The following is a 19,705-nucleotide window of genomic DNA, read 5'->3' on the forward strand; positions in this document are numbered from 1 at the left end:
AGAGAGAGCACATGAGAGGGGGGAGGGTCAGAGGGAGAAGCAGGCTCCCTGCTGAGCAGGGAGCCCGATGCGGGACTCAATCCGGAGACTCCAGGATCATGACCTGAGCCGAAGGCAGTCGCTTAACCAACTGAGCCACCCAGGCGCCCTCTTTAAAAGCTTTCCAACTAGGGGTGCCTGGGTGGCTCAGTCGGTTAAGAGTTGGCCTTCGGCTCAGGTCATGATCCCAGAGTCCTGGGATCCAGTCCTGTATCTGGCTCCCTGCTCAACCGGGAGTCTGCTTCTCCCTCTCCCACTGCCCCTCCCCCTGCTTGTGCTCTCTTGCTCTCTCAAATAAAATCTTTAAAAAACAGAACAAAACAAAACAAAAAACTAACTTTCCCCTCCAGAGCCTACACAGTAACCTGTAAATGTTTTCTAACTGCTTATATTTTAGACACTTATGCTAATTGCCACTATATAAAGCAACAACCGATAAATGATTTTATTACAATATTTAACAGTGAAATAGATATATAGATAACAGAATACAACTTAAGGCATATAGGTTATACTAAAAAAAAGATACAGTGACTGACAGACTATGCTTTTAAAAATTAATAATACTATGGGGGCGCCTGGGTGGCTCAGTCGTTAAGTGTCTGCCTTCAGCTCAGGTCATGATCCCGGAGTCCTGGGATCGAGCCCCGCATCGGGCTCCCTGCTCGGCGGGAAGCCTGCTTCTCCCTCTCTCACTCCCCCTGCTTGTGTTCCCTCTCTCACTGTGTCTCTCTCTATCAAATAAATAAAATCTTTAAAAAAAAAAAAAAATTAATAATACTATGAATATCAATAACAACATAACTATTTAGGTTTATTATACATACCTTATCTTATTCAAAAAGTGCTACATACTTATATATATGCATACAATATAGCAAAATGTGATAAATTAATTTTTTAATTAGGCAAAGGGAAAACAAAAGTAATATGGAGCCAGGAAAAAGGAATATAAAATGCATGTGATGAACAGTGCAGCCAATCCTATTAACAGAAAATATCCAAATATATTTTTATAATTTTGAAGATAGTAAATGCCTAAAATGCATCCCTTTCTTTAAAAAAATATTTATGTATTTATTTTACGGTGTGTGTGGTGGGGGGAAGTGTGCATGCACGCATGTACACTGGAGCGACAGAGGGAGAGAAAGTTCCAAGCCGATTCTGCAGACTGCAGAGGCCAAGTGGGGCTGGATCTCACAACCCATGAGATCATAACCTGAGCCAAAACCAAGTCGGATTCGGATACTTAACTGACTGCACCACCCAGGAGCCCCTAGAATGCATTCCTTACTACAGTTTCACATTTTACTCATATTTCCTATCTTTTGCATATCTCAGAAACACACAGCCATGATGTTTGGAAATATGTCCCACTACAGGGGTCTTTTTGGTTAAGTGCTCAGTGTCTAAGAAAAAGAGTTAGAAAGGCTTTCGTAACCTTACCAGTGGAAAAGATACTGATGGCTAACTCATAATTTATCTATCTGATATACAATTCTGAAAAAGAGTTACCTGGATATGAAAATGACATGCATCATTTTTAGACATTAAACAGTTTCTATCACTAAACATGATTTTACTTCTAATACTTCCACAATTTGAATCCTCTCAGTTCATGATGACTTTATCCCAAACAAATTACTGAAAAATTTCAGGTTACCAGTATTAGGAAGCTACTTCCAAATTTGCCTTGGATAAACTTTTTCTAAAAACACTTTTAGCATGAGAAAAGGTGAATTTAGTTACTTCCTTTTTACATTTTATATTATCTCCAACTGTACTAACATGCAGAACACCTGTTTTTGTGCCATTTTTATCTAGAAATTAGAAATAACAGCTTCAGAGACTACTTTCATATGTAATAAAGACTTCTTTCTCAAAGAACTAGAGGATAAATGATACTGATGGAAGCATACTCTTGAACGTTTTGATTTGAACTTTATGGTCTTAAGGACAGAGAACAAACTGAGGGTTGATGGAGGGAGGAGGGTAGGGGATGGGCTAGATGGGTAATGGATATTAAGGAGGGCCCTTGTTGTGATGATTACCGGGTGTTTCATGTAAGTGATGAACCACTGAATTCTACTCCGGAAATCAATATTGGTTATACAGTTAACTATGTTAACTAACTAGGATTTAAATAAAAATTTGAAGGAAAAAAAAAAGAACTTTATGGACCAATTATTTAGAAAAATCAGTTCACACGATTTTAATGAAATTTAATGAAATTTAAATGACTCATGTGCATGACCATGTAATTAACAGGTTCTAGAATGGACTTCGGGCTCCTAAAACTGGAATCTGAAAGTAGCAAAGCCTATCCTAAACTGGGCTACATTAAAGAACTACCTGCTTGAGGGGTGCCTGGGTGGCTCAGTCAGTTAAATGTCTGACGTTTGATTTCGTCTCAGGATTATGGGATGGAGCCCCATGTCAGGCTCCATGCTCAGCAAGGAGTCTACTTGAGGCTTCTCCCTCTGCCCTACCCCCACCCCGCTCATTCTTTCTAAAATAAATAAATAAATCTTAAAAACAAAAACAACACAACTACCTGCTTGAAATGAGAGGGTGGATCTTTCTAATGAGGATAAAAGGATGTAGATGCAGTTTTTATTCTAGAAAATCTGGCCATTAATAAACTTCACAAAACTTCTTTAATGTAATATATTCAAAATAAAGGAAAGCAGGGGAAAAATAAAAAACCCTCACACACATATCATTTTCCAGATGAGTGACCCTAAAGAAAATGAACATTATAAAAATTTCAATTTATATAGAGTTATAAACCAACCTCTAGAACTCTTCCTTTCCTTTGCCTTGTAACAATCTAAGCAGACCACAAATCCACATTTTTGGCAGACCCAATGAATGTTAAACAATGTTGCTTCACATGCATCACACATTTCCCGCACTCCTCTCACTGCTCTTTTCCAGGCAATTTTGGCTGAAATACAGAAAAATAAAAATTTAAAGGCAAACATGCTCTTTTCCACACAATTTTTGCTGAAATACACAAAAACAAAAATTTAAAAGCAAACCAAGAACTTCAAAGGATGTATTAACTAAAGATCAACCAATTTCTTGAATTAGTAATTCTCTTCAGAAGATTTACATCTAATGGAGTTTTTCAACCTTAGCACTTTTAAGATTTTTGACTGAATAATTCTCTGTTGTGAGGGACTATTCTGTGCAATGTAGAATATTTAGGGTCATCTGTGACCTCCATCCATTAGATGCTAGTACTCTATCACCTCCCCCCAGCGTTGCAGTTATACAACCAAAATTGTCTCCAGTCATTGTTACACATCCCTTGAGGGACAAACCACTGATTTAAGGGAAAGGGAGGAAAAGAAGCTAACATACTAACATTTAGAGTACTTAATGTTAGGTGCTTTACATATGTAAATATAATTAACTACTTTCTAAACAAAGCTATGAGATAGTTATTCCACTTTACAGTCATACAGTTAAAAGCAAGTAGTAAATCTGAGATTCAAAAATACAAATCCATCTAACTCTAAAGACTGTGATGAACCACAGCAGATTAAAAACTTAAATAATTGGTATGGACTATGTCTTTCTCAGGCAAAGGCTGAAATTTCCCCATTTCACTTCTGAAATATCCCTATGACGCTAACTATATGTCATAATGGTAGAAACTGCATAATGTTATTGTGAGTTCATGAACTGATAATCCATTCATTACAACCTCAGTTGGAAAATATGTTACCTTAAGTACGTATAGGTGCATCTGTATGTAAAAAAGTGTCATCAAAATTAAATATCAATGAGACCAGGTAAAATTCAGGGACTTAATCCCATTAAGTATACTTGAAAGAGAAATTCTTAAAATGAAATGTGTACATTTGTATATTTAACTTCCTTACCATCCTTTTTCACCCAGGACAAAGCTGTTTTTTCCGATGTTACTAACTGACAGAACTTATCACCTATGATATCCAAGATGTATTTTGAAGTTTCTACATCTAGTTCATCATCATCATAATTTTCATGTGTCCATAAGCTCATAGCTTCATCATCATATTGGTCAGGAGAAGAAAAACCATCTATTCTAACCACTCCATTTTTACTAAATGACAATCTGAAATATTAAAACATAAAAGGATTAGATACCTAGACAGAAGTCCAGTTTTATAAAGTTGTAAATTTATAATTAATTTACATTTTTATATTATGAACACATAAATATGTTAAAAAATAAGAAAATAGGTTAGTCCTTCATATACACACATACTTTAATTATTAATTAAATTTAACAAATTTAAATGACTCCCATAGTGTTACACAAATGGCAATGATAAGCAGCACCAATTTTAGGTTATTTCAAGAAATAAGATTTTTTCAATCAAATGAAAACTATAATCCAAGTGTTTGATGAGGACAAGAGTTAAAATGCTGGCCAAATGCTGCCTAGAGTAATGCTGTTATTTTACACATAACCTAAATCAAGAACCTCTTAAGTGGAAAATGCCCTAAATTGAGGTGCCTGGGTGGCTCAGTTGGTTTAGCGTCCGACTCTTGATTTCGGCTCACGTCATGATCTCAGGGTCCTGAGATCAAACCCCGCGTTGGGTTCTTGCTGGGCGAGGAGCCTGCTTAAGATTCTTTCTCCCTATGCTTCTTCCTCTGTACCCCCTCTTCCTCTAAATAAATACATACATACATATATAAATGGAAAGAAACTGCCCTAAATCACCTCAAGACTTTCACTGGGAGGATTAAAAAAAATGCCAAGTACAGATACATTGTTTTCATTAATTAAAATGACTATTTATGACTTAGAGGAACAAGGATGAAATTCTCAAAAGTTTATTAGGAACCCAATTATGTGTGCTTAGTTCCTCTCAGCTTCTGACATCCAATTCATGTAACTACTCAATTCAGAAAATTTTAGGGTAAATGGAAGGCAAAATTGCCATTCTTTTCTTTGTTGGCGGTTATTTTTCAGTTATCATAGTACTTACCCTTTTTACTCTCAATCAGGGGATATCGGCAGTTCATTACAATTCATTCTCTATTTTTCCGATGGAAACCAAGAACATTTCCTTTTACCACCCCCTTTTCTCATACTTTTATTACCTAAAACCTTTCCTTCTTTTTTTAAACCAGATTTCTCCCTTTGTTATAGTCCATCATCTTACTTCAGCTTTGTGCTATTATCTCTATCTGAACATGTCTTTCCTTCAAACCTGCTTTCCCCCCTTTTTTCTTGAGAGAGGGATGGGGGGAGGGGCAGAGGGAGAAGGAGAGAGAGAATCTTAAGCAGACTCCACGCCCAGCAGAGAGCTGACACGGGGCTCCATCTCATGACCCGAGATCATGATCTGAGCTGAAATCAAGAAACCAATGACTGGGCCACCCAGGCACTCCAACTAACTTTTCTTTGATTTCTTGTTCATCTTTTCTGCAATTCCATGTGTACAACCTTTTACATCTATTCTTTAAAGTTGTCTGTCCTTTGGGGATTATTGGTTAAAAAGCCCCTGAAGTAAAAATAAGAAACAGAACCTGTTCTGTTCCTACCAATACATTTCTTGGGGTCTCTACTGGGCCACGAGCATAGGTATATTTACCAGAGCAAAGTGTCTCCTAATCTCTTAGGAAGATGATGGTGATGAACTTACAAGTCTATATATGATTTTAGTATTGAAGAATTATTTAGTAATGTTAATATTACAGTAGTATGTAGGATAGTAACAACTACAAGCTGTTTTTATACTTACTACAAAACCTGTGAAATGTGACATGACATGGTACTGACATCCTTTTTCTCATAACTCATATTTTCATAGCTATATGTTTAACAAAAGTATGGGTAGTCCATTGTAATGCAATGACTTTAGTTTAATGCCTAGATTGTTTACCTACATTTACAGACTATTTGTGATTTCTAGCTAATATACAGATATAAATCCAACACTGTTTTGGTCAAAGTACATAAACTTTAAAAAAATTCTTAAAACAAATTGCTGTTTCCTATTATTTTCTAGAAAAAATAATAACATTTCTCATTAAGGATGAGTAAATCTCTCAGAAGAGAAAGGCCATATTAACACAAGTAACAATATGAATTATGAATTTAGTCCCATAGTTAGCTATTATTAAATTTACCACAAAAAAAGTTTAATACTCTTTTATAATGTTTCAGAAATAGGGAAGCTCAAAGGACTCATTTCCACCTCTGTAAGGGACCCTCAGAATGGTAGTATAATTTCCAATATCCAATAAACATACTTTTCCCCAATTATGTGTTTTCACTTACCGTCTAAAGTAGTAAAACCTACAAAACACTGGTGAATGAGTTGGTTCTTCTCCTTTTTTACTCCGAATAAGTCTACATTCCCGGCACTTTTGCAAATTAGGCCCTATCTCACAGCAGGAGTCATCCTGTAAAAAGGATTCCCCCGTTTGCTTCAGCTTCTTGACTTTACGCCAATCTTTTAATACTGAACGAGGGATGCCAGCTGTAAAACCAGTAGGAAATTATTAGCAAGATTACAACTTTTTAAAAAAGTACATACACTCCTTGAGATAAAATTCAAGACAAGTACACAATTGTCACAATATATTAAGACTGTAAAAAAGAAGCAAAGACATTATAGTTCTAGGTCCTCATTAATAACAGAAAGTCCACAGCAGCATTTCTATTTACTCACTTTCTATTAATCAAATGAACTCTTATGTCAGTACACTGGAAACGCAGAGCTGAGTAAATCTTCCAGCTGACTGAGATCTTTATATATTAAATATTCATATTTGTAATAATAGCAAACACAGGAATCATTCATTTTCTATGTGATCTATAGCTAAAAATATAGCCCTTCTACACAGGAATTTGGTATATGTAGGAGAAAGTTCTTTCAAGATTTGCCCGAAGAACTGAATACCAAAAGTTAATACTTTTAGAAACTACAGGTTAATTCAAACATACTGGTATTGTTTTGAAATATTTAATCTGATTCTCCAAGGTAAGTGTGTCTCATTAAGACAAGCTAAGTGGTAATTTTATAATACCAACATTTGAGAGAAGAGGGGTAAGCTATTTCTCTTAGTATCTTTCCCTCAGGATGATGCCCTCCATTTGGTTCAATTTACTGTATGGAACAGTACCTTTTAGAAAATAAAAGGGTTTGAAGAAAATAAAAAAGCCAGTATTAACTTGACTTTTTGACGGTAGAAAGAAAAGCATCAGAGAAGTCTGAAGGAAAAAAAACCCTCAAATGACTAACATTTGAAGAAAAGAAATTATTTACTTATACTCTATATCATTGCTCCATCATGTTTATTAACTTGAACTTAGTTGTTGTAATAACACTGGCTCAAGTAATCACTCATCTACAGAGCAGATTAAAAAATTAAAAGCATGTTTATTTAAAAACAACCTATGTTGGGACAAGCAAATATCAAACTCTTAAAAGTATACTTACAATGTATCTGTATGTCAGGTATGAGATTTACATAATTTGCTATTTCTATCATGTTAAAAGATATTTCCTACCCTGTGTTTTCAATCACTCAGGCGTGATGGAGAAGAGGCAGTACAACTATTCTCCTGGGACTATATATTTCTTGAAGAAACATGTAGCAAACCTCTAAGAGCTCCCACTATCACTTACCTGCTGATAGTGTAAGTAGTACAATGACAGCAAGATAACGTATCTTAACATAGGAAGTATTGTGTTTAAGCTCCAGAATGGTCCATTTAAAATCTGCTTCCAGTTATTAAGACCTTTTAGGACTGCTGCCTGGTTCTTTACAATGACATGTTTCCCCCTCTTCTATTTCTAACTTAGGGCAAGCCATTTGGCTTAATCCACTAAAGAAAGACATATTAAGTGCACACAAACCACTTATGGAATAAAATGTTTCCAGAAGCCTTGTATAAAGGGTTTTAATTCTCCTCCATTGCATATAAGACAGATTTCCCCTATAGAAGTATAAAAAATTCAGAGCTTTTATAAGTCAGAATGAACAACAAAAATGGTACACCGCTCATAAATTTTTACTTGGCACACTTGCTTCCAATCATTTATTTACTTTTTTATTTATTACACTTAGAATAAACTAAATTCAATCTATTTTGACTAGAAAACAACTATTAACCAATATGCTTTTACATTCCAGGTAATGGAACAGTTCAAAGAGTATGGATAACCATACCACTGTGAACCATTTAAACAGTATTAGAATAAAGAACCAGACATTTCAAAGCAAATCTCAATTCTGCAACACAAAACAGACACTTAGAGCTGTTTTTTAAATTTAAATGAATGCATAAATTACAAAGACTTGGCCCAGGTCATATAGACAGTTTTTGGTATTATAATTTTTGCTTCTAAATTAGGCCACACATGACGATAACTAACTCCTTTTATTAATATTACTATAATAGTATTTGTATAATAAAATAACTTTATTTTTCAATTCTATATATCTAATTTATTGGCAACATCTAAAATCTAAACTTTGAGAATAAGATATTTAGTCAACAAAAAATACCTAGTATTTCTCTTACCATCAGAATATTTTCAACCTTAGTTCTCAATTTATTAGCAAATCCCCAAACAGCTGCTCTAGCCAACAGAAAACTAGGGAAGAAGAAAACAGGAAACAAATACATGCTAACCTTTAATCTCTGATATGCCATCACCTATAAAAATATTTTTTGAGATATAGAAATAAACTGATTATAGTAAAACCACTGTTTTTGTTTATCACAGGACTTAGAAGTTTGATAGGCAATTTCAGTTTATAAAATAAAATTATGTAAGAATTTAGTCACAGAAAAACAGCCAACTTTTAATTATCGTTATGAAAAGACAACAGATATGAAGACATTCCAAAACAGCAGATAAAATCTATTGTACCTGGCTTTAGAATGTACTAAGAAACACAAGTTTCTTTATAGCATTATATGTATATAATTAACACATGTATTACAGTGTATGTAATCACATTATATTCTCTAAGTATAAACTTAACTTACTCTTTTTGACTATGAGCAAGGACAACCCCAATGAGCATTAAAAAAATAAAGGTCATATTTAATCCACGAGATAGATAATCCACTCAAAGTTTGGAAGCTAGATTCATAAACTCCCAACTTAGAGAACTTTTCTAGATAGCCAGAACAAAGCCTAGACAACTCTGGCCATAATTAACAGATGACAATTAACAGTCACTTATTATTATTTTGGACTTGGGATTAGATGGGGCTTAGAATACCCTCTCTGAGGTTAACTGTTAACTACTAAGGGGGGGGGGGCGGGGAAGAGATTTAACTAGGCGTCACAACTTGGAGGGAAAGTACTGATTTCAGTCTTTGTCTTCAAACTCTTGGGAACATGTACATTTGGTCTCAAAATGAAATAGAATATGTACTTCATTAAGAGTTAATTTTATAAATTTAACTTCACAAGAGCTTTCTAAGTGTTAAAAGCTGGAAGATTCCTATCTCCATTTTCTGTAAATTTAACTCAAGTATTTGTATACCCAACACCAAAGGAAATGTTATGTGAAACAGAAAAGAAAACAATTACTAACCACACTAAGGCTCTTAAGAATTCACTGGGGAAGTAGAACACACAAGAAAGAAAAAAACAACACTGTACACAATCCAATACTCAAATAAATGGCATGTATCCAGTATCCTCCGATGTCAATCTCCCTCTCTTTCTTCTGACTATATTTGCATTTCAGTCTGTCAGCCTCTCTGTCTCTAGTTGAGCTTGTTTTCCTTCGGTCTTTCACTTTCTGACTGTCCTTTTCTATATGATTCCATCCTCCTGTTTTTCTCTCCTTCACTTTGCCTCTGGTTTCCACACAGGCATGTGAAAAAAACCTCATTCAGTGAAAAGGCCCAAATAAGAACCTTCAAGCATCCAAATGCTTGTGAAAGTACTTCTTGAATGTCCACATTGTCAATATTTCATATATTGTATGTGGATGAATACACAGGTATAGTGAAACTATTAAGTGCTTTCTGCATTGTGCAACATACCTAAAAAGAAATAAGCAAACTGAGAAAAACTACTTCTAGAGTAAAAACATAGAAACCCTTTGTAGTGAATACTACTGGCAAGTATCACTTATTTTGCACTGCTGAGGCCACAAATGAAATGTAAATATTCTCAGTTTTGAAACTTTTACTTATGAAAATTCTTCTTGAATATAGAAATGAGCATACAAAACCATAATCCCTTGCTTTTATTTAATTTTTACCCATTGTTAAGAACTTCCTATGTGAGTAGCAATATTAGTTAAATAGAAGGTAATCTCAATAAGCCTTCAATTTTGTTACCAGATGAGAAAAGGGTGAGAAACAGGCCACAAACACACTAACTGAAGCAATTTTCTTCTAAAAATGTCACTATGAGAAATAGGCCACATCCATACTAATGCAAGCAATTTTCTTCTAAAAAAGTGACTTAAAGGAAGTACACGTGAATAGGATTTCTTTTACAACTACATCATGGTAAAGGCAAATACCTAATTATTAGGAATCCTCTTTTGGTGTGATAGCTTTAACTGCATTTTAACAGTTCTTAGACATGGTCAAAATTTTGAGTAACTACTAAGTAACACATTGGCTTTTTGTCAATATGAATGCTAAGTAAAACATGTATCTACAAGTCTATTAAATATGGAGAGAGAGGTCTCTCATTTCCTTTTACGGGTACATGGGAAATGCAGAAATGAGGTCAACGAGCACATACAATAGACTAGGGCATGCAAACAAAGTCAAAAGATGCCTGTTAGCTCATTAATCTTTTGAGAAAGACACCATTATTTCACGTACAGCCCATTTTACGTGAGATAAAAAAAAAGTAATTAACTTACCACTATTACTGTTGCTCTGCAATTTCAATTTACTTTTTTCTTTGGCACTCCTGCTGAGAACCCCATTGGGTTTTAAATCATCTTCTATTTCACCTTTTCTCTTCTGCAAATCATTTTGCTTCTTTTTGTAAGTTGGCTTAGGTTGCCTCTTAGTCCTTTGCTCTGACTTGCTTTCACTTTCATCTGAGTCTCCACTTTCAGAGCCAGATTCATAAGTTCTTTTGGCTTTTCTCCTACTGACTTTATCATCTTTTACGTATTTATCAACTATGATCTTACTATCCACACTATTTTGTATATCATTAGATGTAGAGGCTATTAAATTGACAGAACATGGCTTAATAATTTCTGATACAGAATTCCCTGAATTTTCCATTTTATTAGTATTTTTATCTTCCTCTGAGTGTCTAGTAAGCCAGGCCTTTTTCAGCTTAGTATGGTAGTTAGGTTGAGTTGTCTGGGATGCTTGCCCATTTCCTACAGAGTTCGCTTTGTTTATTGTACTACAGACTACAGTGCTATCCAAGAGAGGGGAGGTTGAAGATGTCTGATTTTTCACAGCATTAGGCTCAGTCTCACTAACATTACTACTTTTATATTGAGCTGCAGCCAATGCTGCCTTGTGCTTTTTTAAATGGATAAAATCAGTTGTGCCTGAGAACCCAGAGCTGGGCTGAACAGCACTTCCTGTCTGACTACTGGCTGGTGTAACTGGAGCTGTGGTGCTGACCCTGCATTCTTGTATATGAGCCACTGAATGACTGACGCTTTTTGAAGAGGTACATTCTAAGGATTTAGAGGCCAAAATGGTATTTGATAAAGAGTAAATTATTTCTGAACCACCCCAGCTGGAAACACTAGTGGTAGTGGCAGCAGATGTGAATACATCCGTTTTGGTATTACACATTGTATTTGCAGCAGACATGACTGAACTGGGAACACTGCCCTGGGAGACAGCCTGGACATTTTTTTCAGATTTTATGTGAGCACTGTCTGAATTCACACTTGGCAGAATGATTCTTCCAGTCTCTCCAGCTTCTGCTGGTTTGAGGCAATCTGTTTGATTTACCCCAGTTGAAGATCTTTCACTAACTCGATCTTTGGAAGCTAACTGCATTGCTGGCACGCTCTCAGGTTTTGTACTAGATGGTGGACGTACAATGACAGATGCCATAGCAGCCTGTGACTTTCCACTGCTTTTCTCCACATGCCATTCAGCTTTCTCTTTGCTGAGGTTATTATTAGATTTCCACATTTCTGACAAACTTTGTTCAGAAGAATTCTTAAAATTTGCCTGAGAGTCTTTTGGCTCTGGAATTAGAGTTGGAGGCTTTTGTGATTCTTGAACTTTCCCACCAGCATTTACAGGCATGACCGGGGTTAAAGTTGGAGGGGAAAGACTACTATAGTTGCTTTCCTTTCTTTCCAGGCTGTGGTGGATTGGTGGATGAAATACTGGTGCCCTATGTAAAGCAGGCATGCTCCGGAGTGCATTTGTAGAAGAAACTGTCAAATGGGTAGGACTCCTACAATCATTTCTGAAAGTTGTTACTGAGTGAGAAGCAATTTGATGGGGAAGATGTTCTGGTATCTTGCCTGCTAAACCTTCACTTTCTGGTTGGTGTTTAATTAAAGGTGGAGGCTTTGAAAGAGATGATATAAATGAAGTCAGAGTTTGAGGATTAGCTGCTGCTGCAACAGAATTACTCTGTTTTTCAGTGTAAATATTTGAAACCTCTTTGGATGGATATGACCTTGGTGGTTCGTTGACCACACTATTAGACAATGTAGTGAAATAGTTACTTTGAGGCAAACTCTGAGGCACCGAGTGCTTCATTTTATAAAGATCTGATACTGAGCATTCTACATCTTTGTCTTGTTTGATGATGACATGGCTTTTAGGGCTAGAAGATGACAACGGTACTCTGGAATAATTATCCCTCTCACCCTCAAGCCCCTTGATTTTAGTTGTGAAGGGAGCTACATCAATACTTTCTTGAAGGATTCGACGGTGTTCCTCCTTATATTTGTGTAATCTCTCTCCAGTCTCCTGGGGTTGTCTCTGTAATTGATTCAGTACAGGATCCACAAAATGTCTATGCAATAGACCATCTTTTCCAGTCTGTGACCTGTTTAGATCCAGGTCATTCTTTGCTGATGTGGATGCAACAGAACGTAATGGTTCAATAAAAGCTTTCCTCTCCAATTCTCTGTAAAGAAAATAAACATAAAGGTTTCTGTAACAACTTTTTCTTGCATGATATGAAGATAGCATCTATGCAATATTATGAAAGTAAAACACAACTTTGCATTTACTTTATTTTTTTATAAAATCTTTTATTTATTTGACAGTGAGAGAGCACAAGTAGGGGGGTCGGAATGGCAGAGGCAGAGGGAGAAGCAGACTCCCCGCCAAGCAGGGAGCCCGATGCGGGACTTGATCCCAGGACCCTGGGATCATGACCCAAGCCGAAGGCAGCCGCTTAACCGACTGAGACACCCAGGCACCCACTTTGCATTTACTTTAATACTCCTGAGTAAATCAGAAGATATATCAAAATGGAAAGAACAGTACTTATTCAAAGCCTACTTTTAAGATGTTTATTAACTTAAAATTACCTGTTTAGAAAGTGAATTAAGAAAAACTATAAAAGACAAGGTATTTTTAAGTTTTAAGCATTAGTGAACTTACTCTTTATGGTGATCTATTAAACTTTTTGTCAATGGTGGACTGGAATGTGCTGTAATTTTAAGAGACCGATGAGGCTCTGCACTGGAAGGTCTGACAGGAATGTGACTAAGTAATCCAATACCATCTGCTGAGGTCACAGGGGTGGGTTGATGTAACCAAGGACTGGGAGAATTCTATTTAACAAAATATATATATATATATATATCAGACTTCAGTTACTAGAAAAAGCTAAACACAATATCATAGCAGGACTATAATGCATATTTATGAAGCATGTGACTTCTTCTAAATGCATCTTATGAAAAGTACTCAGACAAATAAATAACATAATTATATGGATTTTTCCATATGATGGAGAAAATCAATCAGCATCAAAATAGTAATTTCCAAAAATTTGTTGTTTATTTTACTGACTGTAGATCTTGAAACACTGCCTTTAACTTATAAATGTACAGAAAGCCTAGTTGTTTTTTTTTTTTTTAAAGGTTTTATTTATTCATTTGAAACACAGAGATACAGAGAGAGAGAGCATGGGCAGGGAGAGAGGCAGAGGGAGAGGGAGAAGCAGGCTCCCCGCTGAGCCAGGAGCCCGATGTGGGACTCAATCCCAGGACCCTGGGATCATGACCCGAGCCGAACGCAGACGCTTAACCATCTGAGCCACCCAGACGCCCCAGAAAGCCTAGTTCATCAGATTTCCAGTCATTCTAATACCAAAAGCATATTGCTAATACAAAAACCAGAATTTGTTATTCTTAAAGTACATGCAACCAGAAACAGAGATATCAAGTTCATTTGCCAATTTTTGTTGTCAAAAATAAACAACTTCTTCCAATGTAACAATTTACTTAGAATAGACAGAAGATTATATTTTCAAAGCCCACTTGTACTCCGTGTTTCACTATAAGCTATAAAACACTGTTGGACCATTAAACTTAGGAGGTGTGGAAGTGCAATAAAATTAATTTTTTCCATATCCATATGCTGCCTTTCTCATTCTGAATATTTGGTGACACTGATCTCTATGTTGATATTTAAAACTCTCTAATTACATGCTTAAGGATGGTTTCCATACTATGATACACTGACATTTTTTCAGAACATACTTTGTGGAGTTATACATTGAGGCAATATTGAGAAAATATAATCCCCTTTGGTTTTAACAAAGAGAGTAAATTTTACATCTCAAAGTGATAATGCAAAAGCAATATATCACACCAAAAACATGCTGCTGTAAAACTGCTTAGATTAAAAATATATATTATAAAGCACAAATCTCACATTAGAGAAAAAATATATATATACACATGCATAAGGATCATTCAAATATTTTTTTTTTAAAGATTTTTATTTATTTATTTATTTGACAGAGAGAGACACAGTAAGAGAGGGAACACAAGCAGGGGAAGTGGGAGAGGGAGAAGCAGGCCTCCCGTGGAGCAAGGAGCCCGATGCAGAGCTCGATCCCAGGACCCTGGGATCATGACCTGAGCTGAAGGCAGACGCTTAACGACTGAGCCACCCAAGCACCCCTCAAATATGTTTAAAAGGCCTCAGTTCTACATGATCCAGAAGTATTAAGTTGCAATCAATTATGGTAATGATAAATTTTTGACTATAAGATATCATTAAAAAGTATTTCCTAATTTTTTCTTTATTTCTCACAATATTAGGGTTAAGAGATCTTCATTTTTGCTCAAAATGTTAAATATACTCCTTTATAATTTTACATAACAAATGAAAATTTCACATGCTTGTTTTTAGTTTAATAAGTTTATGACCAGTTAATAAAACATTTTATGCCCTTATATACATGGAGGCTAGAATGACATATACTGAGAGAAAATCCTACCCAAGCCAGTTCTAACAGTTACTTAGATTGGTTTTTCAGGGTTGGGAAATTACGGAAGAAGACTCAAAACTATTTGCCAGCTCATGTATTCTTCTAGCCTGTCTTTGTCCAGTATCAGTTGCACCTAACATTCATGACACGAGAGTGAAGGGTCAGAGTAAAAATGTGGACGTATTAGGCACTAGGGTCACCAGACCTGCTTTCAATAATGGCAAGGAGGATATTGTAGTAATTAGTGACTCTTCATTGACATCAACTACATAACGTTCCAGTAAGATTCCACCTACCACAAGTTCAATAGCACCATCAAGAATGGACATGGGAAGCTTATGGATCAGGATCAATGTAAGCACAATTCTTCTAGAATTGAAATCCTGCCAGCATTGAATATGGGGACACTAGTGCAGAATAAATTGTGCAGTTTACTGGTGATTGTGTTAAAGAAGGCCAAAGCTCATACAGAAGTGGAGCCTAAAAGAGTTGATACTTGTTATGGGATTAAACCATACAAAATACCATTCAAAACTATTAGAACTCTATCTTGCACCACTAACCATTTGATGCCCCTTTCCACCAAGGGCAACAATCACAACTTGGGAATCAAGAAAGGACTCATTACTATAATCTATTGTCATCGCTGCTACCCAGAATATAACAATTCCTCTGACAAACTTTTGGCATGAGGAACACCACCCTTGCATCTATTACCAAGGCTCTACATAAGCAGTATTATCTCTGAAGTGAGAAGCTCACTAGCATTACCTTCCAAATTGCCACCCCCAACATATTTACTGTACATCTTGCTCAAATGAGAAGGAGGTCAAAAATACACAAGTTCACTGGAGCACTATCCATCATAGTCCAGGGGTGAAAGTAACCCAAAGTCCATTGACAAATGTATAAAGAAAATGTGGTACATGCATATAATGAACATCAAAGCTATTATGCTACATGAAAGAAGCCACAAGAGGACAAATACTGTATGATTCCATCAAATGAATTATCTATCACAGAAACAAAGTAGAAAGGTGGTTGGCCAAGAAATGGGGGAAAGAGGAAAGGGAATTAGTGCTTAATGGGTATAAAGTTTCAGTTTTGCAAGATGAAAATGTTCTGGAGATTTGTTGCACAACAATGTGAATATACTTAACACTACTAAACTGCACACTTAAAAATGATTAGGATGGTAAATTTAATGTTAGTTGCTTTTTACCACAATAAAAATAAATAGTGTTTAAAAAAAAGATTCTGGGGGGATACTTGAAGAGCAATCTGGGCTGCACCAACAACTAAGTTGTGTCCTAGAGTTTATGACACCGATTCTCACTATTTTTGATAATGGGGGTGGTAATGCCCTCAACAATCATTTATTTTCTTTTCTTTTTTTTTTTTAAGATTTTATTTATTTGTGTGAGAGAGAGAGAGAGAGAGAGAATGACTACAAGCAGGGAGAGGGGCAGAGGGAGAAGGCTCTGCACTGAGCAAAGAGCCTGATGTGGAACTCGATCCCAGGACCCTAGGATCATGACCTGAGCGGAAGGCAGATGCTTAACCAACTGAGCCACCCAGGCATTTTTTTCTTTTTAAAGATTTTATTTATTTACTTGAGAAAGAGAGAGGAAGAGTGAGCACGAGTTGGGGACAGAGGCAGAGGGAGAGGGAGAAACAGACTCCCCACTGGGCAGGGAGCCCAACGTGGAGCTCCATCCCAGGACCATGGGATCACGACCTGAGCCAAAGGCAGATGCTTACCTGACTGAGCCACCCAGGTGCTCCTCAACAATCATTTCTTAGTATGAAAACAAATTTGGCTAGAGAAACCACATTAGCTCATGAAGGAGTAAGAGCTCTCTATACCACCACCTTCCACAACATTCCTCATATTTGATGTTGGCAGGATCTCAGCCCTAACTTTACTCCCAAATACCAGAAGTCTCCAACCTAGGCACCCTTACAAGAACAAGGGCCTCAGAGAATCATAGCTTGTAACAGACCATCAATATATCTAACTGGTGAATATAACAATCTGTCTTAAAAATAATTTGATGATGGGGAGCCTGGGTGGCTCAAAGTGTCCAACTCTATTTTGGCTCAGGTCATGATCTTAGGGTTGTGAGATCAAGCCCTGCATTGGGCTCTGTGCTGCGCATGGAGCCTACTTAAGATTCTCTCTCCCCCTCTTCCCACCCACTTTAAAAAAACAGTAAGATGATGATATGTATCAGAAGCCTTACAATTTGATATAAATTTTAATCTACAAATTTCACTTCTAGGAATTTAGCTGAGCAAAATAATTACAGATAGGTACCATAATTAGTTATGAAGACATTCTTCATAACAGATATGTCAAAAGCAATCTAAGAAGTTTTACTTCTTTAAATTGGCTTTTTAAAATAAATAGGCTTTTCTGAGATTTCAGCTTCCATGGTTCCAAAGTTACAAAGTATCAAAAGTTTCACCGTAATTGGAAAAATAAGTGTTTGAAAAATTCTAACACATTTTATTATAATAAAATGTGATTAGTAAGTATATATTGATATGTGGCAAACCACACTGTAACTTACCCTCCTTAATGAAGATTCAGCATTAACTGCATTTTCTGGGTGAACCCACTTTGAAGAAGGTAGACCAAGTCCTGAGTATGCATGTGTTCCATTAGGATATTGCCAAATAATTGGATAAAGTCCAAGCTGATTATATGAAGCAGAAGGATGGGCTTGTCCAAGAAGATGAGGTGACTGGTGCTGTAACAACTGTTGCTGTTGCTGGTGTGCTAACGCTAAGTGGCTCAAGCTGCTGGCATGAGCAGTCTCTAGTCGTGGGTGGCCACCAAGTAGGGAGGCAGTAGGCACTCCAGGTAACACGGCAGGAAGTAAATGAGGGTGATGAACAGAATGGTGTGGACCACTAGTCAGAGGGTGTGTGTTAATGGTAGGTAATGGAGTTTGACTGGATGATCCAGCAAGTAAGTGGGGTGCAGGAGTTAAGGCTGGGTGATGGGTACCTGGATTTAAACAGGTTCTATGGGATGAAGAATGAAGAGGAAAGGGATGCTGGTTTAAGAAAGGTGAAATGTGATTAGCTCCTGTTTCTGACCCAACAAGTGCAGGATCTCTGTAAACTGTGAAATGCTCATTTTTATCAATAATAAGCGGGCTCTTTGTAGCTTCCAATGTACTGCCTCGAGTAGGAACTGAATGAAAACTGCATCTTGATAACTCATGTTCGATCTTATTTGCTAGTCTTCTCTCACCAGCAGCTTGGTTGTTCACATAAGTGGCCTTAGACTTTATAGAATCAGGAGAATGGGTAATTTTGGGTTTAATAACTTCAGGTGAGGGATTCGATTTTGTCTTGTGAGCATCTACTGAAGTATTAAGTTTAGATTTTACTGTCTCTGGGGGTGGGCTTCGCTTATGCAGCTTATCTTCCGTGACAGAAACTGCACTTAGAGAAGACATGTAAGAGACATACTGATTTTTCTCTTTTTCCATATTCAGGTGATCGTTTCCTGAGGAAGCACTTCTAACATTTGATTGGGTTAAATCTACTTTAACTACATCACTGACCCAGCTCTGATCAGAATCTTGTTTTGCTGTCTCCAAGTATTTTGCATTTGCAATAGAATGTTTTGAATCACTAACATTAGGATCCATTTTCTGAAGTGTCTGAAGGCCAAAGGTACTTGAGTTTTCCGGAGCCACCTTTTCTGAACTAGTGTCATTCGTAATATCAATAACACATTTTGGTGTGGGTGGTCTGGATACAAACTTCTCCTTTGGTAATAATTCCACTGTATGTGTTTTTTCCATACTGCATTCCTTATGAAGTAAATCATTATTAGGATTATGATCAGAAAGTGTGGCCTGCTCTGATGAATGAATAATCATTTTTTCTTGAAGCTGAGAGTCAACAGACTTCTGCTTCTCTGCTTCTTCATGTTTTTTATCTTCCTGTATTTGATCCCAGGGAGGCTGGCTATCTAGTATTAGTGTCTCTTCTCCTACCTTCTCATTATTCTGGGATTTTCCTTCTTCTCCATTAATCTTTGAAGTGTTTTTATTTTTCCACTCATTCTCTGGCTTCTGCTCTGAGGAATTATTTATCATTCTCTTATTTGAATTTTCTGAGTCACTGCTCTCAGAAAAGTCTGAAACATTGTCGGTTCGTAGTCTTTTCATATTTAGTTTCTTTTCATCCTCCTCAGGTTTCCTTCTTTTATTCATCAACTGTTTGTTTTTCCCTTTAGGATTTTCTGT

General features: G+C 36.5%; 1 protein-coding gene across 8 annotated transcripts in view; it reads right to left on the bottom strand.

Annotated features, from left to right (window-relative positions):
• The window catches only part of JMJD1C (jumonji domain containing 1C), a 338,905-nt gene that overhangs the window by 23,572 nt on the left and 295,628 nt on the right, over positions 1-19,705 (bottom strand). For all 8 annotated transcript variants that reach the window (XM_032423900.1, XM_032423899.1, XM_032423906.1 and 5 more), the window contains 6 exons: positions 18,011-19,701; positions 13,595-13,767; positions 10,903-13,112; positions 6,326-6,527; positions 3,930-4,144; positions 2,834-2,986 (listed from right to left, as the gene is read on the bottom strand). In XM_032423900.1, coding sequence (XP_032279791.1) covers positions 2,834-2,986; positions 3,930-4,144; positions 6,326-6,527; positions 10,903-13,112; positions 13,595-13,767; positions 18,011-19,701 — 4,644 coding nt within the window. The remainder of the gene's footprint in view (positions 1-2,833; positions 2,987-3,929; positions 4,145-6,325; positions 6,528-10,902; positions 13,113-13,594; positions 13,768-18,010; positions 19,702-19,705) is intronic.

Source organism: Phoca vitulina, unplaced genomic scaffold, assembly GCF_004348235.1.
Source record: "Phoca vitulina isolate PV1807 unplaced genomic scaffold, GSC_HSeal_1.0 scaffold29, whole genome shotgun sequence".
Taxonomy (NCBI): domain Eukaryota; kingdom Metazoa; phylum Chordata; class Mammalia; order Carnivora; family Phocidae; genus Phoca; species Phoca vitulina.